Here is a 19793-nt window from a genome sequence, read left to right on the forward strand (position 1 = left end):
AGACCTCCGAACTGGAGTGATATTAGAAGTTTATTAGAGGTGCTGGTAAGCTGATTTTGTTACCTTTGGACCTCTGCGCAAGTCTGCGAAGGTCTGCACTACGGGTGGGAATCACCAGAGGCCCCACAATACGATATTATCAAAATACTTAAGTCACGATACGATCTTATTGCAATTTTAGATATTTTGCAATATGGTGAATAATGCAATAAGATATATTACCTTTTCTCAACCACAAATTCTATTTATGCAGTTTGTCAACATCTGTTTTATGTAATATGACACAGTTTTCATTCTGTTCATCTCAGAGTTTTCATTCACATATCTTGAGGTCAGAGGTCAACGGACCACTCTGAAAATGGCCATGCCAGTTTTTCCTCGCCAAAATGTAGCATAATTTTGGAGCGTTATTTACCCTCCTTCCCGACATACAATAGGTTTTTTCTAGTTTCATATGATGCCAGTATCTTCACTCTAAAACTGAGCCCTCTGAAAGACAGAATAGCGACCGTCAGATTGTTAATAGTTTATATAATAAAAGATCGAGACTTGATGTCTGTGTATCGATACAATAATGCCACGCAAAATATCACGATACTATGCTGTAACGATTTTTCCCCTAAAAAATGCCCATCACAAGTTCCCAACGCCCAAAGCGACATCTTTAAATTGCTTGTTTTGTCCGACCAAGACACTAAACCCCAAATATAACAAATCTATGATTTTCTGAAACATAGAAAAGCTGCAAATACTCAAATTTTAGAATCTGGAATCATTAAATTTATCTTCTACTCCATTAATCAACTAATCATTTCAGCAGAGCTGTTGATGCATAAAACCTCCACTGTCATGTCATTATTTATGTTAATCTCACATATACATCATCCAATGCTCATCACATTGTTGCAGACATTTTTAACAGGATATTCTTTAATTATAGAGTGCTACAGGAATGAGTCCTAAAACCTGGAAATGAGTTAGCATTTTAGCACTTCCGGTTCCCTCGTCTGGAAGTCAATGGGTTTTTAGTTACATGCCTGAAATAAGGTCTGTAGTTAACACAAGATGAAGAGATTTTAACGTTTTGTTCAACGACATATGATACGTCAGTAAATAATAAAGTGGTGTTCATTTGTGGGGATTATCTGCTCATTCATGCTCATTTTCTGGTTCATACTTGTATTTTGTGTTTCTACTAGAACATGTTTACATGCTGTAATGTTAAAAAAAATCTTTATTTTCCTCATACTGTCAGCCTGAATATACCTGTATTTACCCTCTGCCTGAAACGCTCCGTTTTAGCGCATTTCGACGGAATTGCAACAGAATTGCGTTGCTAGGCAACAGCTTGGGTCCATGTGTACTTCCTGTCAGCTGATGACATTCACATACACTGCAACCAGGAATACATTGGGACACATTTAGAATGTGTATGCTTAAATCTGTGTAAAGGGTCTAAATATTGTATATTTGTGACATCACAAATGGACATACTTTCCTAACGGCTTGTTTCAAATGCAGAGTTTCTGAATACGGGCTGTGTGTATTTCCCTGTGGATTGAGCGTTTCGATACTTTCACAGTATTTATATAGCACTTAAGCCCGCTTTATAATAAAAAACATGAAAATCTCACTTTTATAATATGGGACCTTTAAACAAACTACACCACGGTTGCATGAGCGTGAGTAAACACAACGAGGCTGTAAAGGAGGACAAGTCGGCGTGATGACGTTTAATAGTCTCATTTAGCCACTTATTAGTTACCTTCAGACCTGTAAAGGCTTCCAAATTTCCGAGTGGGGTATTTACTGACATATTTTATATCATAGAACAGACTTATTTCAGGCATCTAACTAAAAACCCATTGACTTCCAGACGAGGGAACCAGAAGTGCGAACATGCAAACTCATTTCCAGGTTTTAGGACTCATTCCTGCACCACTCAATTCAACTGCTGTCTTTATATTCTTGCTGACTCTCCACTAATCAACAACGCTCTCCATGCAACCGCCCTTCAACTCACACAAACGCCATCCAGTGATGAAAACATGGTCGGTTCTGTCGCCCTGGAAACTGCTCTGACTCAGATCGGCGTCGCCGTGCACAACGCGTGTATTCACTGTTGTTGTGCTGGTGTTCCCAGGTGTTCCCTGGACGCTGCACACCTGGCTCGAGTCCCTGCGTACCTGCTTCATCCAGCACCGCCGGCCGCTGATCCAGGGCCTGCTCAAAGACTTCAGCTGCATCCAGGAGGAGGAGTACACGGAGGAGCTCATCACGCACGGCCTGCCGCTCATGTTCCAGATCCTCCGAGCCAGCAAGGTCACCGGGGCTTTCTTTTCATGTGCATGTAAACAAAACGCTCGTTATAGAAACACCAGACAAACGAAGGCTGGGAATACAAACCGTCCTGTGACATTAACGCTCAGACATCTGCATATATTTAGCTGCACTCCAAAACCATATTATCATACATTTGCATTTTAGCTCATGGAAAACACCAGAAAACTCTAATGGTTGTAAAGTTTCCGTCCTCACTGGTGTTGATGTGTGTTTGCAGAACGAGGTGATCAGCCAGCAGCTGTCAGTCATCTTCACGCAGTGCTACGGGCCCTTCCCCATCCCCAAGCTGACGGAGATCAAGAGGAAGCAGACCTCGCGCTTAGGTAAGAGAGCCAGATAAGAATAGTGACTGTTCCTCCACTTTTTCTGGTTCTTTCTGCATTAAATGAAGCTGAGTGACGAGGGACTGACAGCAGGGTTACGCAGCAGGGGGGGAAATATGTCTCCAACTCAAGCTTAATACTCAGAGATGAGTTCTTTTGTACTTCAGATTTTCAGTTCATGAAGTCTCTATAGGTGGCGATCGATTGTGAGACAAGACCGAGACCTTCAAAAAGTGGTCTTGAGACCGGTCTCGAATACAACACTACTATGTAAAAGTAAAGTGTCAAGTGACTAACTAACTAATACAACAATATTTGCATTTTAATCTTTTGTTGCTTTTAGGAAAAGCTTTTTTTTCCCTCAGGGTATCTGCAGGTTGAGACAAGTCTTAAAAAGCAATCAATTCAGTTTCCTTGAGAGAGAAAAAGGCTCTAGAAGGTATTAGAATAAATAAATAATAGTAATAAATTTAATTTACGAATGTCTGAAATATTTTCTCTTGTCTGCTGCAGGCATTGTTGTCAGTTGTGAGATGTTTTTGGGAGACGTTACACATTTATAAACTCACTTTGAACTTTTATCATGATATGTTTTGCAAGCAGGTATTTGTATTCACATGACTGTGATGATTTATCAGTTTGATCTGATACCAAATGCTCCTTTAAATCAGAATCAGAAATACTTTATTGATCCCCGGGGGGGAATTGTTGCATTACAGTTGTATAAACATAAAAAAATTTAAGAAAATAGAAATAAAAGAGTATGTAACATATAAATGATGTACATAATGCTTCAATATATAACACAATATATGTAAAGAAATATAAGTAAATAATACAATTCATAATAAGAAATGAGAATATAAGAAATATGTACAAATATTTATATTTATAATATAAAACGAATAACCACAGAGTAAAAAAGTAAATACAAAATACTGAGAAGTGGATCTTTTAATTTAATATAAATGCCAGAATAACAATTAAATAAGAGTATTTCTTGAATGTTCAGTATAACTGCAGTGTTGATGACAGAACAGTTGAATTATTGCACAAATGACTGTACAGTTGAGTGAAGTCAGTATTGTGTATATATAGCAGCTGACGGGTAAATAAGTCCAGGAAGAGTTGAGAAGGTCACAGACATTTCCATGTTTCCATTGTTTTCATATAATTAGAGCGTGAGGAAGTCTCTGTGCTGCAGCTCCACCTAGTGTTGGATCAACAGCAGGGTTACAGTAAAACATCTATAACTGGTTTGTGCGAAGAGAATTAATGATTTATAAACCTTTGACGGCTAATTAATTTATCAGGATTCCCTTTAAGAAACAGCTCAAAGGAGCAAATACCACATCCAGCTGGCTGCCTGGTAGGATCCTAATGAAATGGGACTATTCTGATAGCTGAGTGATGAATCACCGTCGCAGTAATGACCACATTAGCTTAATCTTTTGTTGTTTGCTGTTATGCATGTGAGGTTTAGGAGGTTTGAGTAATGAGGCATCATTTGGCTGTTTGTTTTTTTATCGGATCTTCTTCTCAACAGACCCGCACTTCCTCAACAACAAGGACATGTCTGATGTCACGTTCCTGGTGGAGGGGAAACCGTTTTATGCACATAAAGTGTTGCTGTTTACAGCTTCAGCCAGGTAAAGAAGAATCCAGCTGTTTATTGGTGCATGTTTTTATTGTATTTTTTTCCTGCACAGTTGTAATAAACACCATTCTTCCATTTCATCCAGGTTCAAGTCTCTGCTCCAGAACCGACCAGCAGCTGAGAACACCTGTATCGAGATCAGCCACGTCAAGTACAATATTTTCCATGTAAGACTTTTATCGTCATCTAAAACCAGTCAGTTAGGGCTGCAACTAACATCAATAAGAGGACATGAATTGCTTCTATAGATTGAACCCCGTCCTGCTCTGTGTTTCAGCTGGTGATGCAGTATCTGTACTGCGGAGGCACCGAGTCTTTGCACATACGCAACACTGAAGTCATGGAGGTAAGAGAGAGACTTAACCAAAAGCCTGCGGAAGCGACGGAGCTACTGTTGGCATTTCTTAATCTCATTCTGTGTGTCTGTGCTGTTTTTTTTCCTGCAGCTCCTCTCTGCAGCCAAATTCTTCCAACTAGAGGCCCTTCAGAGACACTGTGAGATCATCTGCTCCAAGAACATCACCACGGAAACCTGCGTGGACCTCTACAAACACGCCAAGGTGAGACGCAAACACAACCTTAATTATGAGAGCTGTTTTTATTCAAAGCTGCTCTATTCCACATGTTTTATATATTAACAGTGGATCAAATGACTACTTGTGTGTTAAAGGGTCAGGGTTGGGAGGATTACTTTGAAAAATGCAATCCTATACAGTTACTAATTACCTGTTAAAACATGTAATCAGTAACCTAACCCAAGTATGCAGATAAAGACAAGAGCAAAGAAACATGCTCAGAATTTGTCAGTGAAGCAGAAAAGAGGAACAACATCACAGTACAGTTCAAGTTCTGCCTTCCAGCTGTGAAAATGTGTCATCATCCAAGGACCTGAATCTTTTTTTGGCACATTAGTTACCGGATTTTAACTTCGAGCAGCAGCAGCAGACCTTAAATTGACCTACACGCAAATTTCTAGTATCGAATGTCATTATTTTTACATTTAAAGCTTCTATCGAGATTTTCAAATGAAGCTTTGAATGTCTGTTGTCATATTTTATGATGTCATCACCCTGAAAAATGGGGGAAATATGATTTTGTGTTATTGTAACGGATTACATTATTTTTTTTGGTATCCTAGTTACGTTACGCTGCTCCATGTAAACCGTTACCCCCCAAGCCTGGAGAGGGTTTGCTCACAGTAAGAATTACCACCCGACTCTGCAGTTCCTCTTCAGTTTATTGTCTTTTAGCTCATTGTTTTGTTTTTTACAGCCCACAACTCTCATACTGATGTTCTCATCACCCTTCAGAATAGTTAAACTCTCTCTCCATCATGTTTTTTTCCTCTGTAGTTCCTTGGCGCCGCGGAGCTCACGGCTTTCATCGAGGGCTACTTCCTGAAGAACATGGTGCTGCTGATCGAACTCGACGGCTTCAAGCAGCTGCTGTACGAGCCCCCGCCCGCCGAGAGCCCCGCGTCCAGCCCCGGCATCTGCTCCGACATCCTCCTCGACCTGGAGAAGACCCTGGCCATGCGCATCCACTCCATCCACCTCTCCACCTCCAAGGGCTCCGTGGTGTGACGGCGTCCCCTCCGAAAGCCCTCCGATCCAGGCGCAGCGTCCACGTAACACCAACCTGTCCTGGCTCCGCCGCTGAAGAGGGGCTGCCCGTCGGATGTTTTTACGTCAGGGATTCCCTTTAATTCTACCTGTTGCAGCGCCCCCCCGGGGGGTTAAAGGTGGCATACGTGACAAATTCACTGATCACTTCACACTCCGACAACAAACAATCAAAAAACAGCAAAAACTCAGCAGTATCACTTAGACCTAATCGTGATTATCGTATTTCATATAGGACACGTGCATGAAATACACCTTTTTTCTCTTAAAAAGGTAGAGTAGAACTCAATAAAACTAACTTTAGGGTTTACAAACATCACTTTGTGGAAGTTTGACACATGCCAAAATATAATCCTACTATACAACCAATAGAAGTGACTCGTAGCAATGCCAGCAGACGGACTTTAGGTGTTTGAACTGTCACTTGTGTGTTGGATACGTCTCACTGTGTTATATCTACTGTGTGTGTGCAGAGGCCAAACTGATCACAGGAACTTCCACTGCAGCGCTGATCAAACTAAACGCGGCCCACTCAGTGAAATCTATGCTGACGTATGCTTGAAACACGGACGTCCAACTGGGAAATTAACTTTTTTTTTTGCATGACACCTCCTCAACTGAGCTGCCCTGATATTGCTTTTTATGCAGAGCTTACTTCAACGGACTACGAAGGGGAAGTAAGGGAAAACGCTGCTTATTAACTTTCTATCCACTGCAACACTGACTGAGCGGGGTTTGGAGATGGATGTCGACTGGCAGGGACTTTCTCTTTAAAGTGTAAATACGTCCTTTAAAGTCATCGTGCTGGTCGTTTTCTTTTATTTTGTAAACTGATGTACAGTATTCTCCCACACTCGCTTGGCTGACGACACCAGTCTCATTGAATGTGCTCCCTGTTTCCCGCTCTATGTGTCTGTTTATGCAAAACGTTGCATGTTTTTAATCTGTTTGTTTGAATCCTCCGTTTTTCTGCTTTAGGTGTGCTTTCTGTGTAGGTCGGTATAGGGCTGAGCAGGGTGGTGGTTGTTCAATCAGAGGACGTTCCCTTCACTTATTCTGCTATTTCTGATACATTCCAGATTATCAGGGTAGTTTCAAACAAGACGCATTTTAATGTCACTTTTTTGTTTTAAGGCTTCTCCTCAGCTGATAATCTCAGTTACATCAATTCTGTGAAAGAAAAGGTTGAATTCCCACACCATCAGCGCTGAGTTTATTAGAAACACAACAATGTTAGTGCGTCCCAATCATTTGTTTTTATGCACATTTTCAATTTGTGTATAAAAACACGCCACAATTATACGATTTTTATAGAGGTGGAAAAGTTGGTCGATAACAATCGATCAAAGCAACAAAAAAAAAAACAGACTTGGCGAATAAATCATGATGTAACTGTACAAAACAACTGATAAACTATACAGTTAAGCTAGTGAATGCAATAACTGCAGGAAGTTTGTGTAAATTGTCGATTTGGATGAATTTTGAGCAGATTATTTCCTGTGAATATTTCATCAGAGATGAGTTTCCCTCTTATTTTTAGGAACCTTTAATACACTTCTATTATGTATTTTCTTCTAATTTTTAACAATTATGCTTCTTTTTTGACAAATTCAGTGTTTTCTTCTCCCTGATGCTTGGCCATTGTTCTATCAGGTCTTTGGTAGATTTAACTGTGTACTCTATTTTTTAATTTATATCTTAAATAATAATCCAAACTTTTAGTTTTCTTCACAGAAATGAATGAAATGCTGAGATATAGGCCAACTGCAAACTTAAAAAAGTTGTCTTACACCCATAAAATCAAGAAGACCTCGCGACCCCCCCAAGAACCTTTGGCGATCCCTAGTGGGGATCAGGACCCCCACGTTGGGAACCAGTGGCTTAATGCCTTTACACACCGGGGGCGTGACAAATAAACAACACCAAAATGCAAAATACTCATCTGCAAAAATTATATGTCTAGGTCTTTTATTGTGAAAGGTATGAACGGAAGGTGTGGATCTGGTCTGTGCTGTCTTTGACAAGGTTGAAAGGAGTAAAAAGGAACGAAATTAACATCCTCCTCCCATTCACTTCCATTCTATGCGAGCGACAGGGCGAAAAAACATTTGTTTCCAGTGGCGATGCAAATGTTCGCCGCTTAATATTTGTGTGAAAGTAGTCATGACAAAAACAACAGTTTGAAATAATATATTGATGTATGCTAATACATGCCCTTATATAGTGTTTAGGGGGCGTTACCTAACAATTAGCAACCCGCCTCCAATTTATGATCAAATGGGATTCATCACTCAGCACAGCTGGGTAAGAACATCTGGAGTGACTTCTCTTATTTTTCTCTCAACAGAAAATATTAGAGAAATTTCAGAGAAAGTTGCTGCACATTGTTGTCACATTCTGGTGTTTACATCAATTATTAATGTGGGAATGGTTCCTGGCGGTTTGAGGTTTGTCTCAGCTGTTTGAGATTTTGCTCCTATTTTTTATTGGCTTTTACAGCCTGCAGCTTTAGTACAAAGACGTGATGGTTCACATTGTGAATTTACTGCCTGACAAAACACCCGTGACCAAAGTGTTGTGTCTTTAAATAACTCGGTGTGGAAAAGCTGTTGAAATTCAACCTTTTGTTCCTACACACCTTTCCCCCCAGGTGTGCATTAGAGAATAACTTATCGAATCTAAAAGGACCAAATGTTAAACCAGACACTCGTTATTCAGCAGCAGAGCCCTCTCACTCTCACACATCTCAATTTCGGAGGAAGTCATACTACCTACAGTACATTTATGAATGTAACAATGCAACAACAGTTTAATATTTACACAAATGTGCAATATCTGCAATCCAGCAACAAACCAAAAAAAGATGCATCCCTCTGTCTCCAACGGCTTTCAATGCAAAGTGTCCTCATACGTTGTGATGTTGTTTCTACATGAACGCGACTGTAACTTCAGTTAAGAGACAAACCTTAACATATATTGTAGCACACTCAAAATTACTTAAATATTTAGTTTTGGGCCAAAAAATAAAATTTTAACAGAAACATATAAGAGTTTAAGTTCTGTGAATAGTTACAGAAAAATGAAATATAGATATTATCCTACAACTTTATTTTCTTACCGACATACCTATATATTTTATTTTACATTCCGCAGCTATTTTGTTTTACAAAAGTGAAAAAGAGTATATAAAAAAGAGGATTTAAGGTTTTGAAATCAAGCAATATTACATGTATTACTCTGAGTAGTACAGTGAGCTACAGTATAAATGTGAATCGAGAGACACGTAAACAAAGACAAATGAGTTGTTTCTATTTTTGTGACATCCCATGTATTTTATTTTTAAATGTACTTCACTCATTTTAGAAGAGTATTTCTAACTTATAGTTGATTTGACCCTGAGCTGATAATTTATTTAGACTAACTCTGGTTGAGATGGTTAATATTGAGCTGAATCACCATACACGCCAACATTTCTAACGCTATTTAAAGGTGAAATGTAACTTAAAGATGCAAACCATTTCGTCTCCACAGAGGTGAAACGGTTCATTAATGATGTCAAGCACTTTCGGTGCCACATTAGTATTTCAACAGTGAGCTTATTGTGATCAAACAGCAGCTTTAGAATAAGAGAATAAGCTGCTGTTTCTTTATTAGTCTTAATGTTACGCCATTAGCACAAGACTAACTTTAGCCCCTGTGCTGCTGGCGCTTTTGACTCCAAACTGGGTCAAAGCCGTAGAGTAAAACGTCGGTTCGCATGGCTCTTCTTGTTTAATGTTGTTGAGAATGTGCTTTGTTCACCAGCTTTGTCAAAACCCCTTAATTTGTCTGAGCATTTCTTTGCCTGCGTATTTGTTCCTGGTAATAAACAACATTTCTCCTAGACGCAGTGGAAACATGCATGGGATACTCACTAGATTTCAGATCCACGGGAGGAGGGAAGGGATGGGGGGGTGAACTTTTGCTATTTCCTTTGATGAGAACATGTATATTGTACAAAATATATATATATATGTGAGAAGCAGGGATGTGGTGGAGTATAACAACAAAGAGGAATGTTACACTCGTGCTACAGTTTCTGTTGTTCCATGACATGCTTTTGTGGACAGCTAATAAACGACCAGAGTTTAAACCGTATATCAATGTCTTTTATTTGTTATAAAACTTCCTGAACGAAACCTGAAAATTAGGTAGAATATGCAGGGACACGTAGAAACAAAGCAGTTTTTGGATAACTTTATTCTTTTACAAGGACACTGCAGCATCCGCTGAATAAAAATGTGACAAATCTGGCCGCGGACCAGCAGCAGGGTGTTTTATCGATCGTTTTACTTCAACCGAGCAAATGACTCAAGGTACTAAAAGTCCTGACAGCTCCCTCACAAAGCCAGCGGACTGTCTGCAGTCAGGCTGATGAAGAAATACAAGGTCATAAACGTCGGGAGGAGAATTTGGCTGCGATTCCTTTTTTGGAGGGGGGGGGGTCCTTTTTTTCTACCTCAACAGGAATGAACTGCAACGAAGGAACTGGCCTAAGAATTATATCACTGTAGCCATGCAAGTTCAATAATACTTTACTTTATATATATTAGGTCTGTCAATTGCTTAAAATAGTTAATCGCAATTAATCGCATATTTTTCATCTGTTCAAAATGTACCTTAAAGGGAGATTTGTCAAGTATTTAAAGGGACTGTTTGTAAGAATCAGATATTGGTTGTAACAGCGACACCTGTGGCCGTTAAGTCAATGAAAGTCAGTGTCCTGTTGTTCGCGCTCATCCATGTGCACGTGCTATTTGAATGTGAGCGAGCATCCGTCAAAACAGTGAGACGACACACGTCAGCTAAAACCACAATATCACTCTATATTTCAGCTGCTTGGCAGTAATGTTAGCTGACCAGACGAAGGTCTCTCCATGAATCACTGCTGATCCTAGTGTTGGCTTTTCCTGCCTCAGCCTCCCGACCGCGGCCGGAGGGAACAGGGGAGACACCGGAGTTTTGGTCGGAGACGATAACGTTTCTCACTGCGGAGCCCCGTCACTTTACAAGACATAGAAAACCTCTGTTGGTCTGGAGGAGTTGCAGCAGTTATTTCTGCACAAACGTCCACTGTACATTCACTAGATATTCTCAGAGCTACGAAGTCTTCTGCAGTGTGTAGTGTGCGCTCATCAACGTGAGGTGGAGCGAGCTCAGTGAAGGCAAGCAGGCAGAGGAGCAGAGGAGCAGAGACTCCGGCCCTGGAGACCAAAGCTACGGTCTCCCCCGCGTCCTCTGACCGCGGCCAACACTGTTTTACAAGACGGGCTTCACTAGATATAACTTTGTGGTTTTGGTGCTTCCGTGTAGTTTGTGTTGGAGTCTGAGTCTGAACAGCGTAGCCACACGCGAGCGCGCATGGGAAACCGACCCGGACGATTTACATAGATAGATAGATAGATAGTAACTTTATTGATCCCGAGGGAAATTCAAGTTTCCAGCATCACAGTTCCATAGTGCAAAACATGTTAGTAAAAAGGCAGTAAAAAAGATAGCAGTGCAAAGTACAAAAAAATATATCAGATATAAAAATACAAGGAGATGAAGAAAACTGTTAAAACTGAATATAGTGCAGGGTAACAGCTGTGATACAGGACTATTAAAAAAGTGAATATAGTGCAGAAGAGACTGTTAGAAATGGCTATAATGCATTATTATTTTATTTTAGTTAGTTATTATTATTATGAATATTAATATTCATAATAATTATTATAATTATTATTTATTTAATTTTATTTATTTTTCCTACCAATCTCCTGCTCCACTCCAGTCCAGTAGGTGATGGTAATGCACCTATAAGCTGGTTTGCAAATAAACACCAGAGAAGAAGAAGAAGAAGGAACTGATGAGGCTGACGGCGCATGCGTAGAGCGAAGCAGCATAATCGAGCCGCCCTTCCTCCCCGCCAACTATCGCACCGCAGGGTCGGGCGGACGTCGACTCACAACAACCCCGACTTCATTTGCTTATCTAAATTGAACATTTTCACACATAAAATGGAGAGTCCGTATCGCGCCGAAAACGGTAAGCCAATAATAATCCAAACATGCATCATATATTAAGAGTTATTGGGTTTTCTATGGCATCGTGTGCGTCCGATTCTGAACATGGCGTAGCCCGCTGTCCTGAGATGGCGGTGTTCTTTGTGTGCTACGTTGCAGCAGCTATAGCGAGCTGAACGGTAGCGTCACGGCAGCTAAAGCTACTACCAACGGCTAGAGAGATGCTGCATTCAAGGGCTGCAGCTAAAAACATAAATACAGCTAACGTCTGAAAGGTCCTATTTAAAGTCGAGCCTAGCGTTAAATGAAAACGCACAAAAAGAACAGCAATGACACATTTATTTCAGAGTGCATTAGAGTGCATCATTCAAGCAATTTGAGTTGCACTGAAAGTCACGACTTCCGCAGCCATATTTACCACTTTGTTGTGGTGGTCATGTGCTTGTGTGTCGTAATTACGACACTAGTTGCCAGTCCATGAAGGCAACCAGCTGCTGCCAGGGAAACCGACCCGGGACCACAGACCCAGGGAAAGCGACCCGGGTTCATTGTCAGCTAGTTGTTGAAGTATTGATTAAATAATGATTGATTATTAATTGATTTAACATTTTGTGAAGAATAGTTATGTTTAAAATGAATAAATAAAAAAATAAATAATACAAATTCTTAATAAATATATAGAAATAATATAATAAAAATAATATAATAATAAAAATAAATATGACATGAAGGCAACCAGCTGCTGCCATGGAAACTGACCCGGGACCACTGACCCGGATTCATTGTCAGCTAGTTGTTGAAGTATTGATTAAATAATGATTGATTATTCATTTATTTAACATTTTATAAAGAAAAGTTCTGTTTAAAATGAATAAATAAAAAAATAAATAATAGAAATACTTAATAAATATATAAAAATAATATAAAAAAAATAATATAATAATAAAAATAAATATGACAAAAAATGGCCCAGCTGCTGCCATGGAAACCGACCCGGCACCATAGACCCGGGTTCATTGTCTTGTCAGCTAGTTGTTGAAGTATTGATTAAATAATGATTGATTATTAATTGATTTAACATTTTGTGAAGAATAGTTCTGTTTAAAATGAATAAATAAAAAAATATATATATATATATATTTAATAAATATATAAAAATAATATAATAATAAAAATAAATATGACAAAAAATGGCATCATTAGATAGATAGATAGTAACTTTATTGATCCTGAGGGAAATTCAAGTTTCCAGCATCACAGTTCCATAGTGCAAAACATGTTAGTAAAAAGGCAGTAAAAAAGTTAGTAGTGCAAAGTACAAAAAAAATATACCAGATATAAAAATACAAGGAGATGAAGAAAACTGTTAAAAGTGAATATAGTGCAGGGTAACAGCTGTGATACAGGACTATTAAAAAAGTGAATATAGTGCAGAAGAGACTGTTAAAAATGAGTATAGTGCAGGGTAACTCCAGTAGCTTAGTCTATGAAAGTGCACTGTGTGCATTATAAGACAGTTATTATTTCAGTTTATATTGAGATTAAACGGTGATTTCTGTGTAAATACGCTTAGAGAGAAGCATAAAATCAGAGTTAAATGCCTTGTGTGTTGTACTTGGCAAATACAGCTGATTCTGATATGACCCCCAGGTTTAATTAGTGTGTGGTAAATCAAATAAACACACATTTATATAGACATTTTAACCATTTAATCTCAATAGAAGCTGAAATAATGTCTAATGATGTCTTAAAACTGCCATTTTTTGTCATAACAGCTAGGAACAAGGACATAATAGCAAGGAATAGATAGGACTGTTATGTATACAAGTAGTGGAAAAAATAGGTGTGTGTATATATATATATATATCTGTATAAACAGTAATTGTAGTGAGGAGCTATATTAGATTTTTAATCAAAGGCTTAACGATGAACATGTGATAATTTAAATTCATATTGTGACATTGTAAAATATTTTCCAGATTTACCTCTTCTGCTGCCGTCTCTCCGCCTCTTCATCCCTCCTCTTCGCCTGGTGTCTGCCGCCATGTGGCAGGTGGTCCAGAGGGGAAACGTGCAGGATTATGGGATGGTGGAGGAGTTCATCAGCACCGTTTCAGAAATGGTACCTGAACTTTTGAACGCAGATCAGAAAGCTCAACTCCTCCTGGGACTCAGAGCGCGGGTAAGACTGTCTGTAGGATGTTATTGTGTGAGTGTTTTAGCAAAGATATTTGATGTTTTGATTTAATTCAACATAAAATGACAACAACAGCAGTTTGTTTTCTCCCTTACAGATGTTTAGCTGTCAAAACAAGTTGTAAAAACCTCAAAATTCACAGCATCTAAACAACAAAAAGCTAAATTATTGCCTGTCTGTCAGTAACGGTGCAGCTCATGATGAAGGGGTTTAATATTTCTTTGACAAAAAGATATCAGCATCACCTGCAAGGCACTGTGTTTATCATCTGAAAGTCATTAAATATTTAAATGTTCCAGTGCTGAATGTCGTGTCTGCTGTTAGTGAATCACATTTCCAGGTGCTGTGCTGTCAGATGTATTTACCCTGAGGTGGAACCGTTTGTTTGCAGGTGGTTCTTGAATTGTGTCGTGCCGAGCAGATCGGAGACACGGAAACCATCGAGATGCACCTGGAGCGGATCAAGACCCTCGTATCCACCTGGGCAGCACAGGTTAGCTCCTTTTTTAAATGCGACATGTAGGTCAGCAGCAGCAATGTTGTCATGTTTACAATCAAATTGTAATTTTTCTAAACTACACTTTGTGCACACTTGTGTTCCAGCCGTGTTTTGCAGAGGTCGAGTTTCCAGAATCAAACTTCGTGGATCAAATTGAGTTGCTGTTGAAAGACGCTGAAGAGAAGGAGAAGTTCTTCCAGGTTCGTGATTTGTCTTAAGCTCCGTTTCCACCGCAGGAACCTTAAGAAACCTTTTGAGGAACTCATTGTGCTTCGACTGCAGAGACCAGAATCTAAGTTCAGTTCTGGGGACATTTTACGGGGCCCTTTTTATCGCCGAAAAAGTCCTTTGTAGTGCTTTCTGAAGATACCGTAAATTTTGGGATGGAGTTTATTTTTAGACCGTGGTGGAAACGCAGACAACAACGGGCTGAAGGAACCTTTTAGTTCCTTGAATAGTAGTACCGGGACTAAAATTACTAGGAACTTCTTGGTGGAAACGCGACTTATGTGTTATGTTAAACTCTCTGTGTTTATAGGATGGATTTCTTTATACTCCTGCAACAGATGTATAATATTTAGTGGTTCTTGGTGGTACTTGAACATTAAACTGTGATTATTTCTTCCAGGATGTTTTTCCTACAGATTTTGGGCCTGACTATGACAGCGCTCTACAAGTGCTCATGCTGGATTTCCTGTCCAGACTGGAGAAGCTTCTTCCAGTACCAGACATTCAGCAGGTACCCTAACAGAAATCCACTTAGAAATCATAGAGATCTTTTCTCTATTTGCTCTTTATCACTCCAGAAACATCACATTTAAAGGTTTTACATAAGAAACGATCCTAAAATCTTGTGTCTCTTCCCCAGACTGCATCCATGCTCAGTGCCGTCCCATCTGCCATGGAGGAGTGTGTGCACTCTGTTCCCGACCCACAGCATTTGAGAACTGTTCTCCTCTACCACACAACACTGGGACATTTTGATTTATCTGGTGAGTCACATCAGGGCTGCATGGACAGTATTATAACCTACACTCAATTCAATTAGTTATTATCATATCCTTTATTTAATAGGTATCTCCCAGAGTTTATGTTGTCCGGCAGATGAAATTATCAACGACCAAAATGTCCGTTGGGGAAATATGCCAAATAAATGATTTAACCAATAGCATAAATGGCTTAATATTGTGTGACTTATAAGATATGTTGCCAAGACAACTTAAATATAAACGTATACTGTATTACACAAAAGTTTACGTGCCTCTGCTGCGATCCTTAATTCAGCGAATGTCTCCTCACGGTCCGCTGGCTGTTTGTTCTGTGTGTGTGCGTTGAAATAAAAGCGTGTGTTCATACACCGCTCTGGCTCTCTAAATGAGAAACAAACAGACCGAGCCACTATGTACCGCATGAAGGTACCGAAATAATCAGAGCTTCTATTGAGGTTTTCCAAACGAAGCTTTGGTTGTCCGTCGTCACATTCAATGACGTTTTTTGACCGCAGTGAAAATGTTTGTTTTTAAAAGGCTAAATGCCAACAAATATGGATTGAAGCAGAATATTTCGTTAGATTAAAAAACATGTTGTGGATTTTTGGAAATTATTACATCGATCTTTTCCAATAAATGTTGACTTCTGGACTTCAGACTGAGATAATTGCAGGGACGAGGAGCGCCGCCACGCTCGCTGTGAGTGTGTTTGAGAGGGAGAGACAGAGAGAGGGGAAGAAAAGGTGGACTAGCATGCAATGTTTAGGTAAGATATTAATAATAATAATAATAATAATTTGAATGTCAACATTGTAAATGAGGCGTCAAACTATTTTGAATTTGGTCATATTGCCCAGCCTATTTTATTTTTTAGACCGCTTCTTCACTCAAAATTCTCAGATATTAAGAAGATTGAATGACCTAAATTTCAGTACCACTCTGTGTCTGGATGGCAGGGAGATGTAAGATGAGTTCTTGAGAACAAAACACTTTTTTTTCTTATCTGATTTTATTTGTGTTTACAGCCACTAACCTTAAAACTGACGGCTTCCTTGTTTCCCCCCACAGATGAAACTCAGACCATTCCCTCCTCCTTTGGGAATTGCATCCTCTCTTCGCTGTCGCTCCCTCAGCTGGAGAAGGTTGTGATCGATGCAGATCAACTCCAGTTGCAGCCTTCAGCAGAGCAGATGGAAGGTTGTATGACCGTCCAGGTGGAGGGCGAGACCGTGACGCTGCTGGACTACATACAGATCGAACAGCCGTCAGGTTTGGTTGAACCTGATGATGCTCAAGAAGAAGAAGAAGAAGAAAATGAAATAAACATGGAGGAAACAAGCGAGGGCGTCAGTGACGCCCTGAAGCCGGCAGCTTTTCAACCACTGAAACAAAGCAAGAGGCTGCAGGTGAAGAGAAAAGCTATCAAAGACAATGACTCACTGACGGCTAAGAGGCAAAGAAAGAAATACCCCAACAATAAGACGTGTCCCGTGTGCAATAAGATTTTCCTGCGGGCCGCAGCCATGAGACGACATCAGGAAACTCACTCTGCCAATCGGGAATTCAAGTACAAGTGCGCCAACTGTGACAAACGATTCAGGGACCATTACGACATGAACCGACACAACATGCGCGTTCACGAGAAGGACGACATCGGCGACGACGCTAAAGAGGAGGACGCGGGAGATCCCGGCCCCTCTGAGGTGCCGGAAAACAAAAATTGCGGTCTGTGCGGGAAGTATTTTGGCCGTCGTGTGGATATGGAGCGGCACATGAGGTCGCACTCCGAGGACCGCCCGTATAACTGTTGTTTCTGTGAGAAGAAATTTAAGAATCCCTACGTTTTAAAGAGACACCAGCAGGAGATTTGTAAGAGCAGAGAGCTCAAAAGGCCGAAGAAGAGGGAGACGCAGCGCTCAAATCCACAGCCGCCGCCAGAGGTGTCGACGGAGGGCAAGGTCTGCCCCATCTGCAGCAGGATCTTACCGTGCACCGCGGACATCGCGAAGCATTTGCGATCACACACGGAAGAGCGTCCGTTTATTTGCATCACTTGTGAGAAGGGCTTCAAGTACAAGGACACGTTGAAGAAGCATCAGATCATTCACGGTCACGAGGGCATCAGAGAGGAGCAGAGCAAGACGGTGGAACAGATCTTGGCCGAAGCCGATTCGGGTAACCTTGATAAAAAAGATCTGGATGCTTCCGAGGAGTCTCCGTCTGCGCCTGTGCAAAAAGTCAAGAAAAAAGCCCATAAAGTGTGTCCCGTTTGTTCTCGCGCGTTCGACAGCGTCAAAACGCTAAACAGGCACATACAGTGTCACACAGAGGACCGCCCTTATCACTGCGTCCACTGCAAGAAGCGGTTTAAACACATGCACGGGCTCAAAAGACACCAGATTTACGCCATTTGTCACAAGAAAATCACCCGATTCCCGTGGAGAAAAGAGCAGCGAGCGGGGCCCAGCCAGAGCGAAGTCGCCAGCGCCGACACGCAACCTCTGAAGATCCCCGTGTGGTGTTCAAACTGCGGCAAACACTTCGAGTACCCGTCCGCTCTGAAGGAGCACCAAGAGAACGTTTGCAAAGTGGGCGAAGTGAGCGAGATCATGAAATGCGACGACTGCGGGAAGGAGTTCAAGAGCATGACGATGCTCAAGGTGCACCAGAGGATCCACGACCCGCTCTACTGCAAAGAGTGCGGGAAGATCCTCGCCAACGACCCGGCGTTCGAGAGGCACAAGCTCATGCACCGGCCGATGCAGTGCACGATGTGCGATAAGACTTTCACTCTGCTGAGGCGCTTGAGGGAACACTACGAGAAGCAGCACGAGTTCACCGGACCGTATGCGTGCGCGCAGTGCGACAAAACCTTCATCCAGCTGTCCTACCTCGCCATCCACCAGAGAATCCACAAAGGAGAGTTCCCGTACATCTGTAGCATGTGCCCCGAGAAGTTCAGGTCCTCCAACTGTCTCACGGTTCATCAGAGGAAACACACCGGGGAGAAACCCTTCCTGTGCTGGCAGTGTGGGAAGTGTTACCGCTCGGCGTCGGAGCTCACGGTGCACATGGGAACCCACTCCGAGGAGAGACCCTGGGCCTGCACGCAGTGCGACATGGCGTACCGCACGAAGCTGCAGCTGACGAACCACGTGGAACAAATCCACATCGGCGTGCGGTATCCCTGCAACAGCTGCGGGAAGCAGTTCATGAAGGAGACGTCGCTGAAGAGGCACGAGCTCATCCACACGGGCGAGCGGCCGCACCAGTGCACGGTGTGCGGCAAGACCTTCCTGACCGCCAACGAGCTCCGGCTCCACAACCGCTATCACACCGGGGAGCGCCCGTACAAGTGCGAGGTGTGCGGGAAAGCCTTCATCCAGTCGGGATACCTGAAGTCGCACATGCGCATCCACACGGGAGAGAAGCCATTCAAATGCGACATCTGCGATAAAGGCTTCCGCTTGTCGTATCACATGAAGAAACACCGGCGGACACACGCCGGGAAGCCAAAGAGCTACATATGCGAGGAGTGCGGGTTGGCATTCCTCCATAAAAAGTCTCTCTGGGAACACTCGCTGTGTCACGACGTGAAAGTAGAACCATCGTTCACTGGGGAAGTGAGAATAGAGTTTCAATAGGAACAGTTGTATTTTCATAGTTTTGTTTTCATTTCTATAAATGAGAAGTTGTGAGCTGGTTTCATCTCTTGTGTTTCATTTTGACCAGTTTGTTCTTCTTTTCCCTCGTTTTGTTGCTTTACAGTGTTTACATGTTCTATAAAACATATTGATGAACTATTGAAGACATGTATATAATGAAAGCCACTGAATTATTTCTGCTAACATGGCTTTTTGAAAATAAATTTATCTTGAATGTAATTCTTGCTCCGTTCATTTTTATTTAATAAATAAGAGGTTTTTGTCAATTTATCGATAATTTGAGTGAAAATCGAACCAATATTTGACCAATTATTTGTTTCATTCCACGGGACGATTTGATGCTTCTCTGTTTTATATTATTAGTTGATTATCTTCGGAGTATTGAACAGCTGGTTGAACCCATTTGTGGGTATTTAGTATGATGAGGAAAAATGCCACAACATTTGTTCTGATT

At 41.1% G+C, this 19793-nt stretch overlaps 2 protein-coding genes across 4 annotated transcripts in view; both read left to right on the top strand.

The window, feature by feature from the left end:
• The window catches only part of LOC141761508 (ankyrin repeat- and BTB/POZ domain-containing protein 3-A), a 181804-nt gene extending 171722 nt beyond the window's left edge, over positions 1-10082 (top strand). For 2 of the 3 annotated variants that reach the window (XM_074624855.1, XM_074624853.1), the window contains 8 exons: positions 2144-2322; positions 2561-2666; positions 4213-4315; positions 4409-4490; positions 4601-4669; positions 4770-4883; positions 5462-5521; positions 5676-10082. In XM_074624855.1, the coding sequence (XP_074480956.1) occupies positions 2144-2322; positions 2561-2666; positions 4213-4315; positions 4409-4490; positions 4601-4669; positions 4770-4883; positions 5462-5521; positions 5676-5906 (944 nt within the window). In that variant the 3' untranslated portion in view covers positions 5907-10082. The remainder of the gene's footprint in view (positions 1-2143; positions 2323-2560; positions 2667-4212; positions 4316-4408; positions 4491-4600; positions 4670-4769; positions 4884-5461; positions 5522-5675) is intronic. The other variant, XM_074624854.1, reaches the window with a different exon arrangement.
• A 1738-nt stretch (positions 10083-11820) lies between these two features.
• LOC141761683 (uncharacterized) lies at positions 11821-19554 on the top strand. Its single transcript, XM_074625223.1, has 7 exons — positions 11821-12011; positions 13969-14171; positions 14578-14679; positions 14790-14885; positions 15314-15424; positions 15554-15677; positions 16743-19554. The coding sequence occupies exons 1-7, from the start codon at positions 11849-11851 to the stop codon at positions 19316-19318; spliced, it is 3375 nt and encodes a 1124-aa protein (XP_074481324.1). The 5' UTR covers positions 11821-11848; the 3' UTR covers positions 19319-19554.
• Positions 19555-19793: the final 239 nt, after the last annotated feature.

Source organism: Sebastes fasciatus, chromosome 23, assembly GCF_043250625.1.
Source record: "Sebastes fasciatus isolate fSebFas1 chromosome 23, fSebFas1.pri, whole genome shotgun sequence".
Lineage (NCBI taxonomy): Eukaryota > Metazoa > Chordata > Actinopteri > Perciformes > Sebastidae > Sebastes > Sebastes fasciatus.

Coding starts and splice junctions, on each gene's coding strand:
- LOC141761683 (XM_074625223.1), top strand. CDS start 11,849: ATGCGTAGAGCGAAGCAGCATAATCGAGCCGCCCTTCCTCCCCGCCAA. Junction 14,886..15,313: donor AGAAGGAGAAGTTCTTCCAG/GTTCGTGATTTG, acceptor TATTTCTTCCAG/GATGTTTTTCCTACAGATTT. Junction 15,425..15,553: donor CAGTACCAGACATTCAGCAG/GTACCCTAACAG, acceptor TCTCTTCCCCAG/ACTGCATCCATGCTCAGTGC.